At 49.1% G+C, this 20167-nt stretch overlaps 1 protein-coding gene across 4 annotated transcripts in view; it reads right to left on the reverse strand.

The window, feature by feature from the left end:
- Positions 1-10386: 10386 nt before the first annotated feature.
- Traf2 (TNF receptor associated factor 2) overlaps positions 10387-20167 on the reverse strand; it is a 30937-nt gene continuing 21156 nt past the window's right edge. For 3 of the 4 annotated variants that reach the window (XM_074052785.1, XM_020183972.2, XM_074052784.1), the window contains 5 exons: positions 18067-18141; positions 15591-15872; positions 14961-15138; positions 11842-11990; positions 10387-11173 (listed from right to left, as the gene is read on the reverse strand). In XM_074052785.1, the coding sequence (XP_073908886.1) occupies positions 10955-11173; positions 11842-11990; positions 14961-15138; positions 15591-15872; positions 18067-18141 (903 nt within the window). In that variant the 3' untranslated portion in view covers positions 10387-10954. The remainder of the gene's footprint in view (positions 11174-11841; positions 11991-14960; positions 15139-15590; positions 15873-18066; positions 18142-20167) is intronic. The other variant, XM_074052786.1, reaches the window with a different exon arrangement.

The raw sequence follows: 20167 nt of genomic DNA on the forward strand, positions 1-20167 counted from the left end.
CTAGAGACCACAAATGAGCAGAGGCTGCCTGGGGTCCTCTTGGGGTGGGAGCCATACTGACTGCAAGGAGAACGGAGGGCAGGGCTCCTGGCACAGACAGGGAAGCCGGGCCTGGCTGAGAATACAGGTGGATGAGGGAGGAGATGCAGTGAGCGTTCATCAGCATGGGCTGCTCTATGTGAGGGCCAGAAGCTGCTCCACTAGCCAGGGGGTCATGGCGATGAATCACACCACTGGAGGACAGAGACAGAAGAAAAACACGATAACACAGCAGCCAGGACTGAAAACCACTCCACAGGGGGCCGGGGTGTGGCTCAGGTGGAACACCTGCCTAGCACTGGAGGGCCGGGGTTCCAACCCCGGCACCACCACAACAAAGACCACGCTACACAGAATGAGCCTCCTGCCATACAGAGTAGGTTACCCAAGTTCCACACGCACAAATACGCCTCAAAGAAGCTGCAAAACTTGAGCAGCTTCCTGGGAAGGACTTAAGATTTGTCTGACTTTAAAAAGCAAACAGCAACATCCAAAAAAAGTTTTAAATGCCTTCTAGAACAAAACAGGCAGAAATCAAGAAGGTTTAGAAATTTAAAAAGGAACTGAGAAAACAGCAGGTAGAGTAATTGAAACTACAGGTCTGATCCACGAAAAGGGGCGGCGCTCACCTGGTGTGAAGATGTGAAAGCAGCAGAGAAAGACGATCCTCAGCATCACAGGGAAAAGAAGTCAGGTGAAGAGGTGGGGTGAGAAAAATGGCTGACTACAGAAAGACATCCTCAGAGAACATGCTGAGCTGAGCTCAGAATGAGAAAAGTCACCTCACAAGGACACAGAGCAACCTTAGAACCCTGGGAGAGGGTTAAGAGAAAGCAGGTAGGTAAGGTCCCACTCCGGATGCAGCTGTAAAACCTGGACCCTTGCAGGAACCCGAGTACTCCACGCATTGTGCATGGCAGGAAGCAGCCTCACAGTGGCACCAGTTACCCATGAATGCCAAGTCGGTATTCATGCCTGACTTGATGCAGCCGGACCCCTGGAAGGGTGCATCCCTAAGGACTGGGAGGGGCAGCTGTGGTGCTGGATGTGGAAATCCCCTGATTTTTCTGAGTTCTTTGTGCCCTGGTGGTAGTGGGCATAGTAGCTTTAGGAGCCCATAAAAGCCAACTTGGCTTGGAGTCGTTCGTCCATGTTGCTATGCAGCCTTGCTTCCAGGAAGTAGACCCCCTGACACACATACACACCTTGCCCGGTTAGTTTTCTCCCTCTGTCCTCTTGCCACACAGACCCCATCATGGCCCAATTAAGGAAGAGCATGACAGACCTGGGTGATCAGTCCCCAGACATCTGGCTGAAGGACCAATGGGGAGTACAAGAAGGGAGCTCACGAAAGCAGCCCAATAAAAGTAGTTCCTGAACACAAGGCTGACCTCCAAACTGCTGATGCAGGTTGGTTGTACCCCAAACAACCAGTAGGCCAGCCCAGGGAGCTGTAGGGGCAATGGGACTGGGGTTGGCCCTAAACAAGAGCTGCTAAACAAAAAACAGCACTTCCCAGAGAACTCAGTAGAGCCAGAGCTCACTCAGCAAGGTTCAGAATGTCCCGAAGACAATCAGAATTACTTGACACATGAACCATGAAAACATCAACTTGCAAGGGAAAAAAATGCCAGGTACCAAGAATGAGAAGACCCCATGATGAAATTATCCAACAGACTACAAAGCAGTCTTTGTTATAAAAATGCTTGACCAATAATCACATTTTGCAATGGATGCGAAGCATAAAATAATCACAAAAAAAGACACAGAAGTACCAAATGCAAATGGTAGAATTTAAAAGCAACACAATAAAAATTTAAATAACTAAACTAACAAAATTCCAAATAACCAAAATCTACCGAGTACATCCAGACTCAGTAGCTGAAGAGATCAGAGGGCAATGAATCTGACAAGATCAGTTGATTGGTTTTGTTTGGTTTTGGTGGGACTGGGGTTTGAACTCAGGGCTTCAGGCCTGCAAAGCAGGCGCTCTACAACTTAAGCCACACTTCCAGTCCATTTTGGTCTCGTCATTTTGAAGATGGGGTCTCACAAACGGTTTGCCCGTACCGGTCTCAAACTGTGATCCTCCCCATCTCTGCCTCCTTAGTAGCTAGGATCACAGACACCTGTGAGCCACAGGTGCCTGGCTGACTGGATCAATTGAGATAACTCAATCGGAACAAGAAGAGGGAAAAAAATGATCAATCCAGAACCTCCTGTGAGATGGTAGCCAGAGGTTCAGCATTTGTATCACTGGAAACCCAAAGAGACAAGAAAGTGATTTGCAAAAATAATGGCCTAAAAACTTTCCAGAAAGTATAAACATGTACATCTAACAGGCCAAGCAAACCCAGAACAGAATAAACCCAAAGAAATCTACCCTGGATCACATAAAAATCAAACTGCTGAAAACCACATACAAAGAAAAACGAACCTGTTGGGTATGGTGGTTCACACCTGTAATCTCAGCTACTCAGGAGGCACAGGTAGGAAGGTCATGGCCTGAGGCTGGCATGTGCAAAGTTAACTTGAGACCCTACCTGAAAAACAAAGGATGTAGCTCAAGTTGTAGACAGCGTTTGTGAACCTGAGTTCAATCCCCAGGGCCACCAAAAAAAAGTACTGGAGGACCCAATGCCTGGCCTCCAGAGCAACTGCAACTGCAGGTTTTGTGTTAGGTCCACAGGAAGTCAGTAGCACAACTCTAAACTGCTGAGGGAGAAGCAGCTTTCAACCTGGAATTGTATCTCCAGGGGAAATGTCTGTCATGAATAAAAGTGAAGTAAGTCCTCAGATGAAAGAAAACTAAGAGCCTTGCAGACCTGTGTGCAAGAAGCGACAGTGCAGGGCCTGGAGGAGCCAGGTATGCAAATGAAGACTGTCTTCCTCACAAGCTCAGGGAAAGATCTGACAGTTGAGAGACACTGATAACACTGCTCAGTGGTTTCCAGTAATGCAGATCTGGTGTGTGTGTGTGGGGGCACTATGGGGCATTCCGGTTAAAGCGCAAAATAACCTCATATAGACAGTGAAAACTCAGTATGTGTTTTTTTGGATCCTTGGAGCATTCAAACCACTATACAAAGTGAAACAGTTAAAATCCTAATAAGTAAAATAAAATATTTTAAAATGCTGGGTGCCTGTGGCTCACGCCTGTAATCCCAGCTACTCAGGTGGTAGAGATCAGGAGAATCACGGTTCCAAGCCAGCCCTGTGCAGACAGTCCATGAGACCCTACCTTGAAAACACCCAACACAAAAAGTGCTGGTGGAGTGGCTCAAGTGATGAGTGACCTACCTAGCAAGCATAAGGCCTGGAGTTCAAACCCCAGTACTGCTACCAAAAAAAAAAAAAGTTCAAGTAGCTGTGTCATTATTTTTGACAGGAAACGAAAGAATAAAACCAGAGAATTCCCAGGCATGGTGGCATCCAACTGTACACCCAGCTACTTGGGAGCAGAGATCAGGAGCTTCACAGTGAGGCCAGAGGCAAAAAATTGGCAAGACTGCATCCAAACTGATAAGCCAGGCATGGGGGAGCACATCTGTGATTCTAGCTATGCCAGAAGCTGTAGTAGGAGGGTTGCTATCTGAGGCCAGCCCTGGGCAAAAACTAGAGACTCTGTCCAAAAAACAACTAAAACAAAAGGGCTGGTGTGGGTCAAGTGGTAGAGGACCTGCCTAGCAAGTACAAGGATCTGGGTTCAAACCCCAGTACCACCAAGGAAAAAACAAAAACAGAAAACCAGTGAAAAATAGCAAATGCCTATCAATAATCACAATATGGTCAAAATGAAACTTTTTTTTTTTCTCTTTTGAGACAGGGTCTTGCATTAGCCCAGGCTGGCCTTGAAGTAGAGGCAAACCTTCCAGAGTGCTGGGATTATAGAAATGTATGACCATGCCTGGCTCTAAATGAATCTTTCTTTTGGAGGGAGATGTCAAAGTGAATTGTAAACAAAAATGGTGACCCAACCATGCAAGGCTGCAGGGGCCCCACAAGTGCACTAGGGCAGAATGGAGAAGCGTCACCTCAGAATCGGCAATCCCAGATGCAGGGCTGCTGCCTCAGCACAAAGGAACATTCCCAATCCTTTTATTAAGGCCAGCACAGCCCTGTGTCTTAGTCCCTTTCGTTGACAGAGACCACACAAACAAGTTCTGGAGGCTTCAAGTCCAAGATCAAAGTGCTGCAGACTTGGTGTCTGGTGAGAGCTGCTTCCTGGTTCATGAGGGGCCATCTTTTCGCTGGACCTCACAATAGTGGAAGGGATGTATGCACTTTAGGGCCAAGGGCACTAAGCGCTCCACCTTCATGAGCTGATCACCCTCAGACACTATCATATTGGGGAATATATTTCAACACAGGAATTTTGGGGAGACACATACATTCACTCTTGCAACAGTCCTTTATTTATTTATAAATTTTCTTTTTGGTGATACTGGGGTTTAAACTCAGGGCCTCATGCTTGCTAGGCAGTAGTGCTATCACTTGAGCCACTCAACCAGCCCATAATAGTCTATTTTTGCTGCTATAATGTAATACCTGAGACTGGGTAATTTATAATAGGTAGAAATTTATTGGCTCACAGTTGTGGAGGCAGGGAAGTCCAAGATCAAGGGGTGTGTGCATTGCTGATTGATGGAAAGGCAAGAGAGAGTAGAACTTGCCTTTTTATAATGGCACCAAGTCCACCTGTAAGGGCAGCACCTTTGTACCTTAATCACCCTTAAGGGTCCCCTCACCTTTTTTTTTCTGGTGATACTGGGGTTCAAACTCAGGATCTTGCACTTTCTAGGCAGGCGCTCTACCACTTGAGCCATTCCACCAGTCCCCACTTCTTAACACTGTTAAAATGGCAATTAGATTTTAACCAGTTTTAGAGACAATAAACACACAAGCAACAGCATTCGGTCTCTGTAGCCACAACTCATAGCCTCCTCTACAAAACGCATTCATTTCACCCCATCAGCCCCTGGATCTTAACTCCTTCCAACACAGGTTCACAGGTCCCAAGGCCAGAGTCTTGTCCAAATCAGTTACAGGGGAGACTCAAGGCACATTCCCAGCAGACAAATGCCCCTGCACCTGAGAGCCTGTGGGATTAAACAAGTGATGTGCTTCAATAATACTACAGTAGGGTAGGCATAGGATAGATCTTTTCATTCTAGAGGGGAAAATGGGCAACATAGAAGTAACAGCCCCGATCAAGTCCAAAACCTATAGGGCAAACCCTGTGAAACTCTGAAGCTGGAAAATAACCTTTGACTCCTCATTCTGTCTTCCAGACATGGGGGACTCAGGAGGCCTGCCCCTATGACTTTGCTGGGCTCAGTTCCCACAGTGGCTCAGTTTGAGTCTGGTGCATGCAGCAATCCCAGGCAGGTGTACACTGGTGCCTCTAACAGTTCTGGGGCTTGGGCCGGGGGGAGGGGGGGGTGGGGGAGGAGTAGCCCGGCTCCCATGGCTCCACTAGGCACTGCCCTAGTGGTCACTCTCTTTGGTGGCTTTGCCCATGATGTCTACCATCTCTACTGCCTACTACATCCTTTGACATCCAGATGAGGCCACCATGGCCCAGCTTGTGCATCCTATGCACTCAGAACTAGCACTATGTGGACGCTACACTGTCAAAGCTTATACTTTCTGGAGCAGTCACATCTGTACTCAACTGAGCCACAGCTTGGGGGTGAGGGGTGCTGTGTTAGAATGTGGGAAGCAGAGACTTAAGGTGGCCTTGGCAGTCAAACTCAAGGTCCCTAGGGTACCCCAGGGTTCTCAAGTGAAGTATTTCCTTCCCTTGGGCCTTGTAGTCTGGGCCTGTAGTAGCAGGGGCAACCACTCTCCCTTTCCTGATGGGTAGCCTCACTTCATCTGTCCATATGGGCACTTGCCACACCTTTGGATTCCTCTCCTGAAAGCGCCTGTTGATTTCCTATCTTAACTCCGCAGAAAAACTTGCCACTCTGTAACAGGGCTAGGCCTCTTCTGGTTTCCAGCACCGTGTTCTGCACTTGTGTCTGAAGCCTGGTCAGAATGGCCTCTGCTGTCATATTTCTACCAACATTCTGCTCCCAGTGATGAATTCCAGACGTTCCCTAGGGTTTTGTTCAGGGCCCTTACCAGAGTCAGCCTAAGAACCCATTGATGGCTGGTTTCTTCAGAGCTCTCCCAGCTCCACCCTCATTACCCAACTCCAAAGCTACTTCCATACTTCCTGGTATTTGTTATGTCAACAACCTCATTTCTGGTACTACTTTCTGTCTATAGCCTTGACATGAAACCAGATAAAGACAATATAGTGTTCCTCTCATCACCAAGGGTATGTTCCAAGACCTCCAGTGGATGCCTGAAACCACAGATGATACCTAAGCCATTTTACCATGTTTTTCCCTGTACATAAGCCCTATGATAAAGCTTAATTTATGAGTGAGGTACAGTAAGGGTGAAAGATAAGATACAGACTGGGAAAGAAAACCTGTAAATTGTTTATCCAACAAGGAACCTGTATCCAGAATATATAAAAAGTCTCAAAATTCAACAGTAAGACATACAATCCAATTTAAAAATAGGCAAGAGACATGAATGAGATTTTGCTGAAGAAGATATTCAACAACACTGGACACTTGGGTAACGAGAATTAAAACCAGCGCAAGGTACACATTTCCTACAAAGTGGTGATGAAAACGGACTGACAATACCAAGTGCTCCTAGGCCTGCAGTGGCATTGTGCCGAGGCCACAGCGCTTCTGGGAGCGGTCTGGCCGTTTCTTATGCATTTGAAACACATCTACCAATCGAGTTGTGGTACACCTGCAGTCCCAGCTACTCAAGAGGCTGAGGTAGAAAATCCTTGAGCCCAGGAATTCAAGACCAGTCTAGACAACATAGTGACAACATGTCTGAAAATAAATACGTAAAATAAAATGCATTTACTGTTGGGCGTGGGGGTGCATGCCTATTACTCCAACACAAGGGGGGCTGAGGCGAGATCATTTAAGCCCAGGAGTTCAAGATCAGCCTGGCAACACAGTGAGGCCCTGTCTCGGGGGGGCGGGGGAAAAACAAAAAAAAAAAGACATCTGAAGCCTGTGAGTTCAGCACACTGAGGCCCCTGAGGACAGAATCTCAAATGGTGTTTTCTCAAGACTAGCAACACAATAGGGTGCAGGACACAAAGAACAATTGTGAGCAAAGAATACCCCAAGAGACAAAGAGTGGCCTGTAATCCTATCTACTCAGGAGGCAGAGATCAAGAGGATCGTGGTTCAAAGCCAATTGGGCAAATAGTTTGCAAGACCCCTAAAATCCTATGTAACATGGAAGATAAGGAGAAGATCAATAAGGGTATAAATTAAAAATCGCTTCCTGACACAATGTGAAGTGGTGCAGCCATTAAGAAAGAGTCTGCCTACTGCTTCACAGACAGGCTGACCTCAGACTTGCAGTCCTCCTGCCTGCCTCCTCAATGCTGGAATTATAGGCATGCACCACCACACCCAGCTGAGTTTGGCAGCAAAATCTACAACCCAGTAGCTCTGCTCTCAGACAGTGACACTTGAGAAATGAAAACACACGTCCACATGAAAACGGAAGCAAATGCTCACAAAAGCACTTTCATGATGGCAGTAAGTGCAACAGCCCAAATGTCCATCAGGGGACAATCAACAGAGCATGGAACATTATCCAGTCACACATGGAACAACACAGATGAACCTTGAAACGCCACGCCAAGAGACAAAAGCCAGATACATAATGCTTCTATTTATATGACTGCCCAGGACAGGCTCCCATGGGCTGAGGAAGGGGTAGAGTGGGGTAATGAAACACCCTAAAGATCAGCGATGATGATGATTCTATAAAATCTGCAAACTCCCAGGGTGTGAGTGGAGGTGATGGACAGTAGGGTCATGCATACGGGATCTTCTTGGAAGACCCAATCTCTCCCCTGGGTCGGTCTTCACCTAGCAGCCAGCAGGAGCAGTTCCAGTTGCAGATCCCTCCTCTCCTCAGCTGGCACCTGACCTCTACACAGCACTGGGTAAGAGGCAGTTCTGAAATGTTATCATTCGCTGGTAAATGGATGGAACTGGAGAACATCATTCTGAGTGAGGTTAGCCTGGCCTAAAAGACCAAAAATCGTATGTTCTCCCTCATATGCGGACATTAGATCAAGGGCAAACACAACAAGGGGATTGGACTTTGAGCACATGATAAAAGCGAGAGCACACAAGGGAGGGGTGAGGATAGGTAAGACACCTAAAAAACTAGCTAGCATTTGTTGCCCTCAATGCAGAGAAACTAAAGCAGATACCTTAAAGCAACTGAGGCCAATAGGAAAAGGGGAACAGGTACTACAGAAAAGGTTAGATCAAAAAGAATTAACCTAGAAGGTAACACCCACGCACGGGAAATCAATGTGAGTCAACTCCCTGTATAGCTATCCTTATCTCAACCAGCAAAAACACTTGTTCCTTCCTATTATAGCTTATACTCTCTCTACAACAAAATTAGAAATAAGGGCAAAATAGTTTCTGCTGGGTATTGAGGGGGTAGTGGGGGAGGAGGGGGCGGAGTAGGTGGTAAGGGAGGGGGTGGGGGCAGGGGGGAGAAATGACCCAAGCCTTGTATGCACATATGAATAATAAAAAAAAAAAAAAAAAAAAAAGAGGCAGTTCTGAACTTTCCACTGCATTCTCCAGACCTGCCTCCCCATGTAGCCATGAGATTAGAAGGCCACCTGCCTCACTGGACAGCAAAGAGGGACCTGCAAAGGCGGCTGCTCAGCAGTCAGTGATCAGCTCCCAGGGGCCTAACAGGTAGACAACGCCACTGTCCTCACCCTCGTCTGCTTAGTGACCACTCCCTGACACACTTGCCACCTCTCAGAACAGACTCGAATTCTGTGTGTCTTCCTCCCTGACTTTGTCCCTGTGGGGGATGAGCACCTCTCATTTCACATTTCCTTGTGTGTGTATGTGCTAGGCATGGAACTCAGGGCCGTGTGTATAAGCATGCTCTGCTACTGACATACACTACAATCCTAACCCCCTCCATTTCCTTTTAAGGAAAATGGAGGAAAGAAAATGACCTCAATATTTTACCAGCTTCAACGTGAATTACCTGAATTATAGTAAAAAATACACGTCATATATAAACAAATTCCCAAATACAGATACCTACTACATTGAAAACAAAAGTTTAAAACCATTATATAGCTGATCATATCTCAGTTTTAAATTGTTCTACACTGACAACACACACACAGACACAGCCAAGGACTATAATCAAGATTAGGAGCTCTACCGCAGGAAAGGAAACAAAGTCCAACATCCCAGCAGAAAAAAGGACAAAGACATAAATGGCAATTCCCACAGGAGAGATCCTGAATGAGCAATAAACCTGATAGAGAAGCCCAATCCCTTGTGTCCTCAGGGAGATGATCCAGAGGGTCACAACAATGGACCATTTCACAAACAGCACCTGTGAAACCTGGGTGAAGCCCCTCAATGTGAAATGCCACAGATATGAGGTCTTGATACACCTGCCCATATGCTGCGAAGGCCTCAGGCACAGCCCTCTGAAGAGCAGGTCAGAAACAGCTAAGAAGGGGGGAGTCTGATCCTCTCCTTCCAGGTCAACAGAAAACAGGTAGACCTATGTTTTTGTGTTCAGTTCAACTGAAAGACAGGGATCCAAGAGAATGAAACAACATACCTCTAGCAGTATGTCACAAAGCAGTAGGAAGCCCAGCACATGGGGAGTTTAAAACAGGTGAGAAATCAGCCATCTGCCATGGTTCCATGCATGACTTTTAAACGCAGCACTCACTTGTGGACACAGAAACACACATAGACCAAGTTTAAACCCCAGGTAGAAGAGGGGTGAATGCTGGCATAAAAAAAGCATCTCCTGCTTAGTCTCAGCACACACAGAGTGATCAGGATGGTGCTCAGCCCTGGTGCTTGTCCTCTCTGCGCTTCCTACTGTGGCGAATCCTCAAAACACCCAAACTGGGGTGAGGGAGGTCCGACCTCCTCCTGACTCTTTAATACACATACCCTGTCCCACTCCTCAGTTGGGAGAGCAAACTGGGCCAGGACCCTGAAGCAAGCCCCCTACACACAGACAGGACAAAGGGCCAGCTCTTCATCCCACTATAGGTGGGCACAGAATGGGGTGGTCACATGTGGCTTTGCTGTCTTGGGAGCACTTGGGAAGCTCACAGTGTATAAGGAACATAGAAGGCCTGAGGTAAGAAAGAAGTCAGGAGGCCCCAGAGGGTCAGCACTGTTTAGGCTGGAAGCCACAGGCAAACTGGAGCCAGATACACTACTCACCACAGATATCTCAATGGTTTAATGATTTCTCCTCAGCCTGACGGTGCAGTTAACACAGGCCACTGGGCTGGGTGCCCAGCCTGGACCAGGTGGCACAGGCAGCCTCCTGTCCAGCAAGCACCTGGGACTCAGAATGCCCCCTTCTCTCCAGGGCTACATTCTGTAGGTGGAGCAGACCCCACTTTCTTCCCACAGGCCTCATAGAAGGGCACGAGGCTGCTCCACCACACTCTGGCTGCACGGAAGGCTCTGAAGCCCTCCTGAGAGCAGTTTCCCTCCAAGTGCTACACCCAGGGGCCCGTCCCATCCTGCACAGAATAGACAGTGAGGACAGTTCTGCTGGGAAGCAGAGATGAGTCCCAGCTGGTCCCACTAGGGCCCTGGGCTGAATCATCCCGAGCCCTCCAGACAGTCTCTTCCAGCTGAGAACAAGCTGGCAGCTCCCTCTCGGTGTACATGGCTGCAGGTCAAGGCCCTCCCGGGTGCCCATACCCAGCCTGCCCATCCTGATGTGGCAGGGCCCTGGCCTAGGGTGGGGCTCTTCACTGAGCTGCTGTTCCCAGCAGGGGTGGCTAGAGCCCTGTCAAGTCCACAATGGCCTTGATAAAGATGGCGTCATCCCGCACATAGGAATTCTTGGCCTCCATCTTGGACACAGGGCAGAAGAGGGGACAACCACTGGCAATGTTCATGTCGTTGACAGGCCTCTGGAAGGAGGATGAGGTCACATCAGGTCTGAAGGCATCAATCACGTGCTCCCGGTTGTTCTGGTCAAGCAGCATTAATGTCACCTGTGAGGAGGTAGACCAGGGAGGGGACCACATGCCATGAGTCATCCAAGGAGCCCACATGTAGCCCCACCCCATGCTGTCTCCCGAGGACCTGACATCTGAGAGCCCCCAGCAAGAAGCCACATATTTCCACAGCAGAGCAGCTGGCACATCGGCCAGTGTTTTCAGTTACTAAACCTCAGCGCTGCTGCATGTGTACACAGTGTTATCTGGCATATTCTCATCAAGCAGATCATGAAGCATGCTCTACCCAGCTTGGAGGAAAGATGGCTTGGTTAGAACCCGTTGCCCTGCCTTGCCTTCTGCACCAGCTGTGGATGCAGGGCTGAACCTGAGTCGTGAAGGGAAGGGACTGTCCTCATTTCAACCTGGTGCCTAGAGCTTCAATTCCTCAATCAAGGCAGGCCCTGGTTTTCAATACTCAAGTCACATGCTGGTGTGGCTTGGTGGCTGTGGCCTTCCCTTGGAGCATGTTTCTCCAGGCTTTCAAATGCTGGTCCTGCTGGGTCAAGAAGCCAATCTCATCATGACTAACACTCAGAAACTACTGCAGTGCTCCACTATAGCACCACCACCTGACATGCCTGGGGTGCACACCCCTGCCCTGGACAAGCTGGCCACATGGAAGCTGTACCCTTCCAGGGGCTACCAGGGGACAACTCTCATACCTTCTGATTGAAGGGCCATCGTAGGAGGGCATCATTGGGGCCTTTCATCACCACAAAAAAGAGAGACAGATGTGTTCCCCGACCGGTACCGTCGCCATTCAGGTAGACACGCAGACACATCTTGTAGCCATACCTGCTTGTATAGAAGGCTGGGGAAGTGGGAGAGGGTGGATAAAGGCAGGCCAGGGTGCAGCTCTTCCCACCCACAGCCCACCCTCCTGAAATACAGGAAGAAACATTCAGCTTCTGGGACACAAGAGGTTTTCTCCAACTGTGCACTTAGTTACTAATGAAAACAATTCTTTTTTTTTAAAAACAATTCTTAAAAGTAATGATTAAAATAATTTTAAGAACACTAAATATAACCCCCAAACTGGCAATGCATGAAACAACCGAGAACCTGGAAGTGTGGGAAGAAAGGTGGGGAAAACTAGCCAACCCCATCCCTCAGCAAAAGTGCAGGAGGCCGCCAGGCCAGGCCAGCCTAACCGCAGCAGAGACCCAGGCCTGATTCAGCAGAGGCACTGCTGGGTGAAAACCAGGACAAGCAAGATGTCCCTATACCAGTAATGAACAGCAGTAATGGGTAACAACTGGAATGTGGATGAGGCTAGTTCAAAACACATGAAACACTATTATGTGCAAACAAAATGTGTGAATGGAGATTGTGAAGGCTAATTCTTTTTTTTTTTTTTTTTGGTGGGACTGAGGCTTGAACTCAGGGCTTTTATTTGCAAAGCAGGTGCTCTACTGCTTGAGCCACACCTCCAGTTCATTTTGCTCTGGTTTTTTTGGAGATCGGTCTCACAAACTATTAGCCTCAAGTAGCTAGGATTATTATAGTCTTGAGCCACTGATGCCTGGCTTGTGAAAGCTAATTTTAGTGTCAACCTAACAGGGTTAAGGAATACCTACAAAGCTGGGGAAACAGTATTTTGGGCATGTCTGTGAGGGCATTTCCAGAGGAAACTGGCAGGTGAGTCATGGACTGAGTGGGGAACACCTGACCTCAGTGTTGGTAGATCCAATTGGCTGAGACCTAGAGAAAACAAAATTAGAGGAAAGGTGTGTAGGTCTCTCTCTCCTAGAATGAGGGCACTCCTTCCTGTCCATAGACACCAGACCTCCAGGCTGTCATATCTTTGGACTCCAGGACTTGCACCAGCAACCCCCAGGTTCCAAGGCATATGGATTTGGACTGAGTCTTAGGCATCCAGGGTCTTCAAGCAGATGGCCTGTTATGGCACTCAGCCTCCACAATCATGTTAAGTTAATTCCCCTAACAAATCCCTCTCACGTGTCTGTGAACATAACTGCTAAAGTGAAGATCGGGGTGGGCACCGAGCCAGGGGCTCACACCTGAAATCCTAGCTACTGAGGAGGCAGAGATCAGGAGGATCGTGTTTTGAAGCCAGCTCCTGGCAAATAGTTCACGAGACCCTATCTCGAAAAAAAAAAAAATCACAAAAAAAAGGCTAGTGGAGTGGTTCAAGTGGTAAGAGCACCTGCCTAGCAAGTGTGAGGCCCTGAGTTCAAACCCCAGTGCCGCCAAAAATAAATAAAGTGTAGATCTGGAATATCTCCCAAAGATATTGGTCCTCAATCCATGGCACTGCTGTGAGGTAGTGGAACTTTTCTGAGGTGGGACCTAATAGAAGATCCTTCAGTCGTTGGGAACATGCTCTTAAGGTCATAGTGGGACCCTTGGCTCCTTCTTCTCTTTTTGTTGCTTCCTAGCCATGAGGTGAGCAGTTTTGCTCTGCCATATGTTCCTTGCCATGATGGCTGCTACACATCTGCCCAAAACAGCAGACCTCCCAAAATTGTGAGCCACAGGAACTCTTTCCTTGTATCAGAGAGCTAACAGTTTCCAACTGGTTCTGTCCTCAGAAGGAACCTGACCGCTACGGTGACCCTAACAACTTAGCCATGGAAACAGGACTGTCCATGCTTCAGCTGGCCTTCTGGCTTGGAGTCTCTGCAGCATGGCTCCAGGTGCAGTGCTTGAAACCACCTACACTGTTTCCCATAGCCTCCACCTGTTAAATTGCATCACGTATCACCAGCTAAACTGGCCCACCTGCAGAGGGCAGTACTGAGAAGAGAAGCCATCCCTAGTCCAGAGAATGACCCCAGACCCTAGGCTGTCCTAGTCCTAGAGTGTCCCTTGAGTTCTCCCCCCAAAACAAACTGCTGTTTCCAGTTTCAACTTAGAGAAAAACAGGGTGTGTGATTTCTGTTCACTTTGGCCCCTGCTGTATGTACCACACAGAGGAGGACAGAGGTGCTGGATCTCCTGCCTCAGGGCATGGCAAGGCAAACTCAACCAGGAGAGGAAACTCCAACATCTCAGCTTGATCCTAGAACGTACTATTTCAGAGGCAGTTTCCCCAAGTAAACTCCAAAATAACATGCGTCAAGGGAATGTCTTGATGGATGGTGCCCAAGTCTATGAAGCAAGCAACTGAGCAGCAAAAGGAGACTGACCAGGGACAAGGATGAGGACCTAGGCCACTGCATGATGAGAGGCCTCTGGGGACAGAAGGAGATGGTTTTAAGTACCCTAGAAGGTGACCTCAGCAGCATGGTGAGAAGCAGAGTCCCGGTGGGAGGAGGGACCTTGTCACATAAGCAAACCTCAACCTGTTGTTAGACAGACCCTCCCATCTCCCAGCACTTCCTTTTGGAGAAGCCCCAAGAACCCCTCAATAGACCCTGTATGGGGGTGAAGAGAAGGGAGCATGAAAAACATCTTCACAGGCTTACTTTTTGCAGCAGAAGCCAGAAGCTCAACCTGGGAAGACCAGCTCAGCTCCTGACACCTGAGAGCCATGGCAGTCCTTGTGCCAGCCGGTTCTCCATCACCCACTCCACAGCGCCCTCTATTCCCCCACAAGTTGACAAGGGGCATGCCACCCACCAGCAACTTGTGCTCACAGTACCGCCCATGGAACACATTGTCTGACTCGCCCTGAGGAAAGTGCAGACACTCTGCTCCTGTTATCAGCTGAAGATGTGCCCAGCCCTGTCTGGGGAGCTATTCCATGTGGCCACTGGGGGAAGGGGACACAGGGTGTACAAGAACACAGTAAGACAAGTGGGAAGCCCTGGATGAGCACCTGGGGAGAAGATGGCAGGCGTACGGCCAGCCACAGCTTCCTGACGCTTCCTGGCGAAGTCTGAGATCTTCCAAATAAAGACCCCATCATAGGTGGATGCCTCCAACTCCAGAACCTTCTGCTCCAGGTCAGCCATAGCCAAGTCCTTGAGGCCGATGCTCCTCTCCAACTGCTGCACCTGCAGGGCAGAGACCACTTCCCTCTTACAAGAGAGCAGTGACTGCCACTTGCTGTAGGCCCCCAGCCCACCTGCCAATCTTTGGAGGATGGCCACTCTCAGCGGCTCCTAGGGTATCTCTGGATTCAGCTTTTCTAGCATATGCTCTGTCCCCATGAGCCACCCCCTCAGGTGTGAGTGAGGTACATGCTCCAAGTCCACACAGAAGACTCTGGGCCTACATGCACCCAGAAGCTCCACTGTGCTCGGCTCATCGCATCGCTGATACTGCCCTCCAGGCCAGAAAAAAGAGATTTCAGCCACTGGCCCCAACAGCCCCTCTGCCCCTGCAAGGCAAGTCCCTTAGAACATGGGGCTAGAAATGCAGGAGGCGAAAGCCCAAGGCAGGGGCACAGAAAGGGTTCCACACTGTGCGAGCTTCAAAGTCCTATGACATCCTGCTGAGCACATACCTTGTTACTCAGGGCCTCAATCGTGTCCTGGTCAAGCCTGTGCTGCCGGCTACAGGCCTCTGCAGTCACAGCCACCCTCTCCACCTCCCGGTTTAGGACACAGACTATGTTTTCGAAGGTGGCTGTCTTCCGCTCTAGGGTCTGGCACCGCTGCAACAGCTCTGTCCCTGCCTGGCTCTGGTCTCCCAGGGGAGTCTGGACCTCCAGGAGTGAGCTCAGCATCAGGGCCAGGTGCTCCCTGAGCCGCTGTGCCTCATGCTCCTGCAGTTCCTCAGCTTCTACCTGTGGGCACAGGGCAGGAACCCCTTGGCACTGTGCTGCGAGGCACCAGCCTAGGCAGCAACAGCCCCATGAGCCTCGCTGCACCAAGGGACAAAGGTCACCAGGACACAGGAACACCTAGGTGATGGCTAGACTTGGCTCAGTCACTGTTATGCTTCTTGACTACATGACAGCGTTTAATCTGCCACTGTCTGAAAGTCAACATTTCAAAAAGTAAAGCTTCCTATGTAACTTTCTTGCTTTTAAACAGAAAGGAAGCTGGGCACGGGACATGTGCCTGTAGCCCCAGCTACTTGGAAGGCTGAAGCAAGAGGATCTCCTGCCCAGGAGCTCGAAGTCAGCCTAAGCAACATAAAGACCCTGTCTCAAAAAAGAAAAGAAAAGGAAAGAAAGGAAATAAAAACGCCATTACACAATGGGGGAAGGTGGAAAAACAGCTGGAAGTCAGGCTTCCTTAAGAACGCCTTAGTTAGCCAGGTGCTAACTAAGCTACTTGAGAGGATCAGGGTTTGAGGTCAGTTGGGGCGAATAGTTCTCAAGAACCCCATCTCCAAAATAACCAGAGCAAAATAGACTGGAGGTGTGGCTCAAGTGGGAGAGTTGTGCAAAACCCTGAGTTCAAACCCTCCTCCCACCCAAAAAATAAAAAAGCCTTATTTTATAGATTTAACTTTGCAATTAAGTATCTTTCAAACAAAGTATCTGCAACAAAATTTAGAAATGTTACATACATTCAAATATTGAAGTAAAAAGAAACAATGGAACCTATTTGTGTACCCAATTAGAGGCACAGACCCTAGGAGAGCAGAGGCAAGGAAAAGTGAGCAGTTATCTCCTCAAGGAATGAAGTTGTTCAGAACTGTGTTTGCAGCAAAGAAACACAATCGGTGCTGCACAGAGCTTGAAGCTCAGAGGGCAGCTTCACCTGTAGCATGGTAAATGAGGGCAACCAGACCCGTCCTGAGTGAACTAGAGCATCCCATTAGTGAATGATGGGTGTGTGTTACTCAGACCACTGAAAAGACCCAGAAACAGGGACGGAGGTGGTACCATCATAGCCCCAGTGGTAGTTTCTAAACCCTACCTATTGGGAACTCAGACCTTTAAAATGGAGGCAACAACTGTTCTTTCCACAGTCCTCCAGCAAAGGAGGACACCAGATGGTGAGACACTCTGTCCCTGGACTCTGGATGATGGACCTGCCCCCTTCTACCCATCACACACACCCACACACCCTTTGCAAGCACCCTCCAGCCAAGCACTCCTGGAGAGGACACAACAGAGTTCAGACCTCAAGGGATTCCCACTGTACAGAGAGAGAGGAACAAGAAACAAAGGCATAGCCTAAGACATTAGGGTGAAAATAAGGCAAGGTGTGGAGCAAGTCTCTGTGAATGAAGAAGAGGAATGAACAGGGAACTGCAGAGCCTGAGGAGCCCCTAGAAATCTGGCAAGACAAGGGCCTGAGGTAGAAACAAGTCAGCATCCTTGAGGATAGCCAAGCCAGTTACCAGTGCAGAGGACAGAGGCACTGGAGGGATAATGAATCACCATTCAAGAGTGATGAGAAGCCATGGGAAGGCTGGAATCAATGATGAGCCTCGATCTGACTTCTAATTGTAAACAGACCAGGACAGGCAGAAGTGTGTGGGAGATGCCCATTAGGCACCTGAAGCCTGCATCCAGGAAAGAGATAAGGATGAAGCAGACAGGACAGCGATTGGAGAAGGTAGGAGGAGGATCCATCTGCAGACCGTCAAGTATCTGTCAGCACGGATACAAGTGTGAGGCAAGAAGGGGATCTGACTGATGGGCACTGGGGCTTTGCAGGACAACTGAGAAATGGTGGTGCTTTTTTCTTTTCTAGGTAAGAGAGGAGACTGGGATAGGGGCAGGAGACAGATCAAGGTATGCAGCCGTGGTAGCTCTGAGATGTCCACTAGATATTCAGGGAGGCATCAGGTAGACACAGGCAGTGTTCAAAGTCAGGGCACTATGAGATCTGGAGGATGAGCATGGACAGAGTCTCCTGGACCTGAATTTGGACACCTGAGGGTAGGAAGAGGAGTGCTGCAAGGGAGACCCAGGGGAGACAGCCAGAGAAGACCAGGGCCAGAAGTCAAGTGAAGATGTGGACAGGATGAGGGAAAGGTCCATCCACCTTCCCCCACCTCACTGTAGACCCCTGACTCACCATCTCGGAGCAGCCAATGGCGTGGAATCTGCAGGGGACCCGGTACTTGCCACATGTCCTGATATGGTCCTGAAACTTGAGGGGGTGAAAGATGAGGTCACGGGGGCTGTCATTCCTCAGTTCCCATCCATTTCTCCCCTAATCCACGGACCAGGTCAAATTTACACAAGTGCCCACTAAACCTACCCATGGGCCTCCTTATTCTCATCTGGACAACTCACTTCCAAAGTCACCCATGCATATATGCTACATGCTCTGTCAGTAACTGGGGCAGGCTGATGTTTGAGAGTGCCTGCTGAGAACCCAGCTCATTTTTATAGGGAGGTTTGCGTATAGCAGCCACCCTGCCATCTCTATCAGTCTTGAGGGCATGTGGTGAGGCCCTGGGGCATGGAGCGGGATGTGTGGCTTCAAAGTGAGAAGTGTGTGAGGATGGGCCAGCCCCACAGGAATCAAATACCTGCCAGCACCCAGTGTGTGCCTGGGCAAAGATGGCACAGACTGACCATGGATGAGCACATGGAACCCCAGAAGAGGCCAGTGCCCAGACACTGCAGATAGGACACAGGCAGCATCTTGGATCAGGAAAGGAAGACTATCTTTTGGACAACTGGTGTGAGGAAGGAGCAACAGCCAGAAGAACAAGTTCCTAATGCAAGTCTTTTTCTCTTCAACCCAGTAGGCCAGGTGGCAAGTGGGGCAGGCCTGCACTGTGAGAAAATCAACCTACCAATACCAGAGGAAAGCCCAGGGATCTTCTGTATCTGGGGGACAGAGTCCTCACTATGCATCAAACCCAAGAATGGTTGCAGAAAAGCCCTGGACAGCACCTCAGACAGAGAACCAACACACCGCCAACTCACAGGAGCATGGCTTGGCTTTTCTTTCTTTTTTTCTTTATTTTGGCAGTACTGGGGCTTGAACTCAGGGTCTTGAACCACTCCACCAACCCTTTTCTGTGATGGGTTTTTTTCAAGATAGGGTCTCATGAACTATTTGCCTGGGGGCTGGCTTCGAACCATGATCCTCCTGATCTCTGCCTCCTGATTAGCTAGATTAGGCATGAGCCACTGGTGTCCGGCTTTTCTTTTTTTTTTGTCAGTGCTGGGGTTTGAACTCAAGGCCTCATGCTTGCTAGGCAGGCACTCTACCACTAAAGCCACTTCACCAGACTACCAACTGACAAGAAAACAAGTGACTGTAGCCTACATTCTTAGCACACAAAGGCAGAGGACACCAGGTAGGGATGGCACCTGCCCTGTATCAGACAGCCTCACTGAGCTAGAACACCCTGACCCCCTGAAGGGGTGAAAAGCCCACCAAAGCTTCTTTATAATATTCCTTCAGGAGCTAGCCTGAGCCCCATGCTGAGCTCCACAGTCAGCTTGTCCCCAATGAGGGCCAAGAGACACATCAAAGAAACTGCAGGTGTCCAACCCAGGCCACCTGGATTGGAACGGAGACCCCACCAAGTCTCAAGACTTGGCAGTGACCTATGCCAAGCAGGCAGACAGGCACACAAACTGAAGGGTAAGTGAGGAGAAGGGCTCAGCCGCCCTCTGCCCCTGGTGCTGCCCCCTCCCCAGGCATAGACCTCTGACTGCTAGTTTCTCCCTGGCCTCTAACACCCACAGCAGTCACCACACTCCCTTCTGTTGCTTCAGCCTCTGAGGAGCTAGCCTCCCTGTCCACCAAAGAGGAAAACTTGGGAAAGGACACTTCAAAGCACAGTCCTGTCATTCCTCAAGGGGACATCACCAATTTGAGCTCTTCAGAGGCAAGAAGTATCCCAGAGTAAGGAGGTAAGATGTGCTAGTGCTAAGGCATCAATATTTTATTACTTCCACAACAGGTATGGGGTCCCTCTCCGCATCCAAATCAAATCACTTGCCACCAATACCAATGTCAAAGTCAATACCAACAGGTGCATAACAGCATTTGGAATGTGATGACAACTTTAACATTTAATTTCAGAATAATTAATATGTGATTCAGGCTAGAGGTGTAGCTCAGTGGTACAGTGCTTGCCTAGCATACATGAGGCCCTAAGTTCAATCCCCAGCGCTGTGCACACACACACACACACACACACACACACACA

This window comes from Castor canadensis, chromosome 13 (assembly GCF_047511655.1).
Source record: "Castor canadensis chromosome 13, mCasCan1.hap1v2, whole genome shotgun sequence".
Taxonomy (NCBI): domain Eukaryota; kingdom Metazoa; phylum Chordata; class Mammalia; order Rodentia; family Castoridae; genus Castor; species Castor canadensis.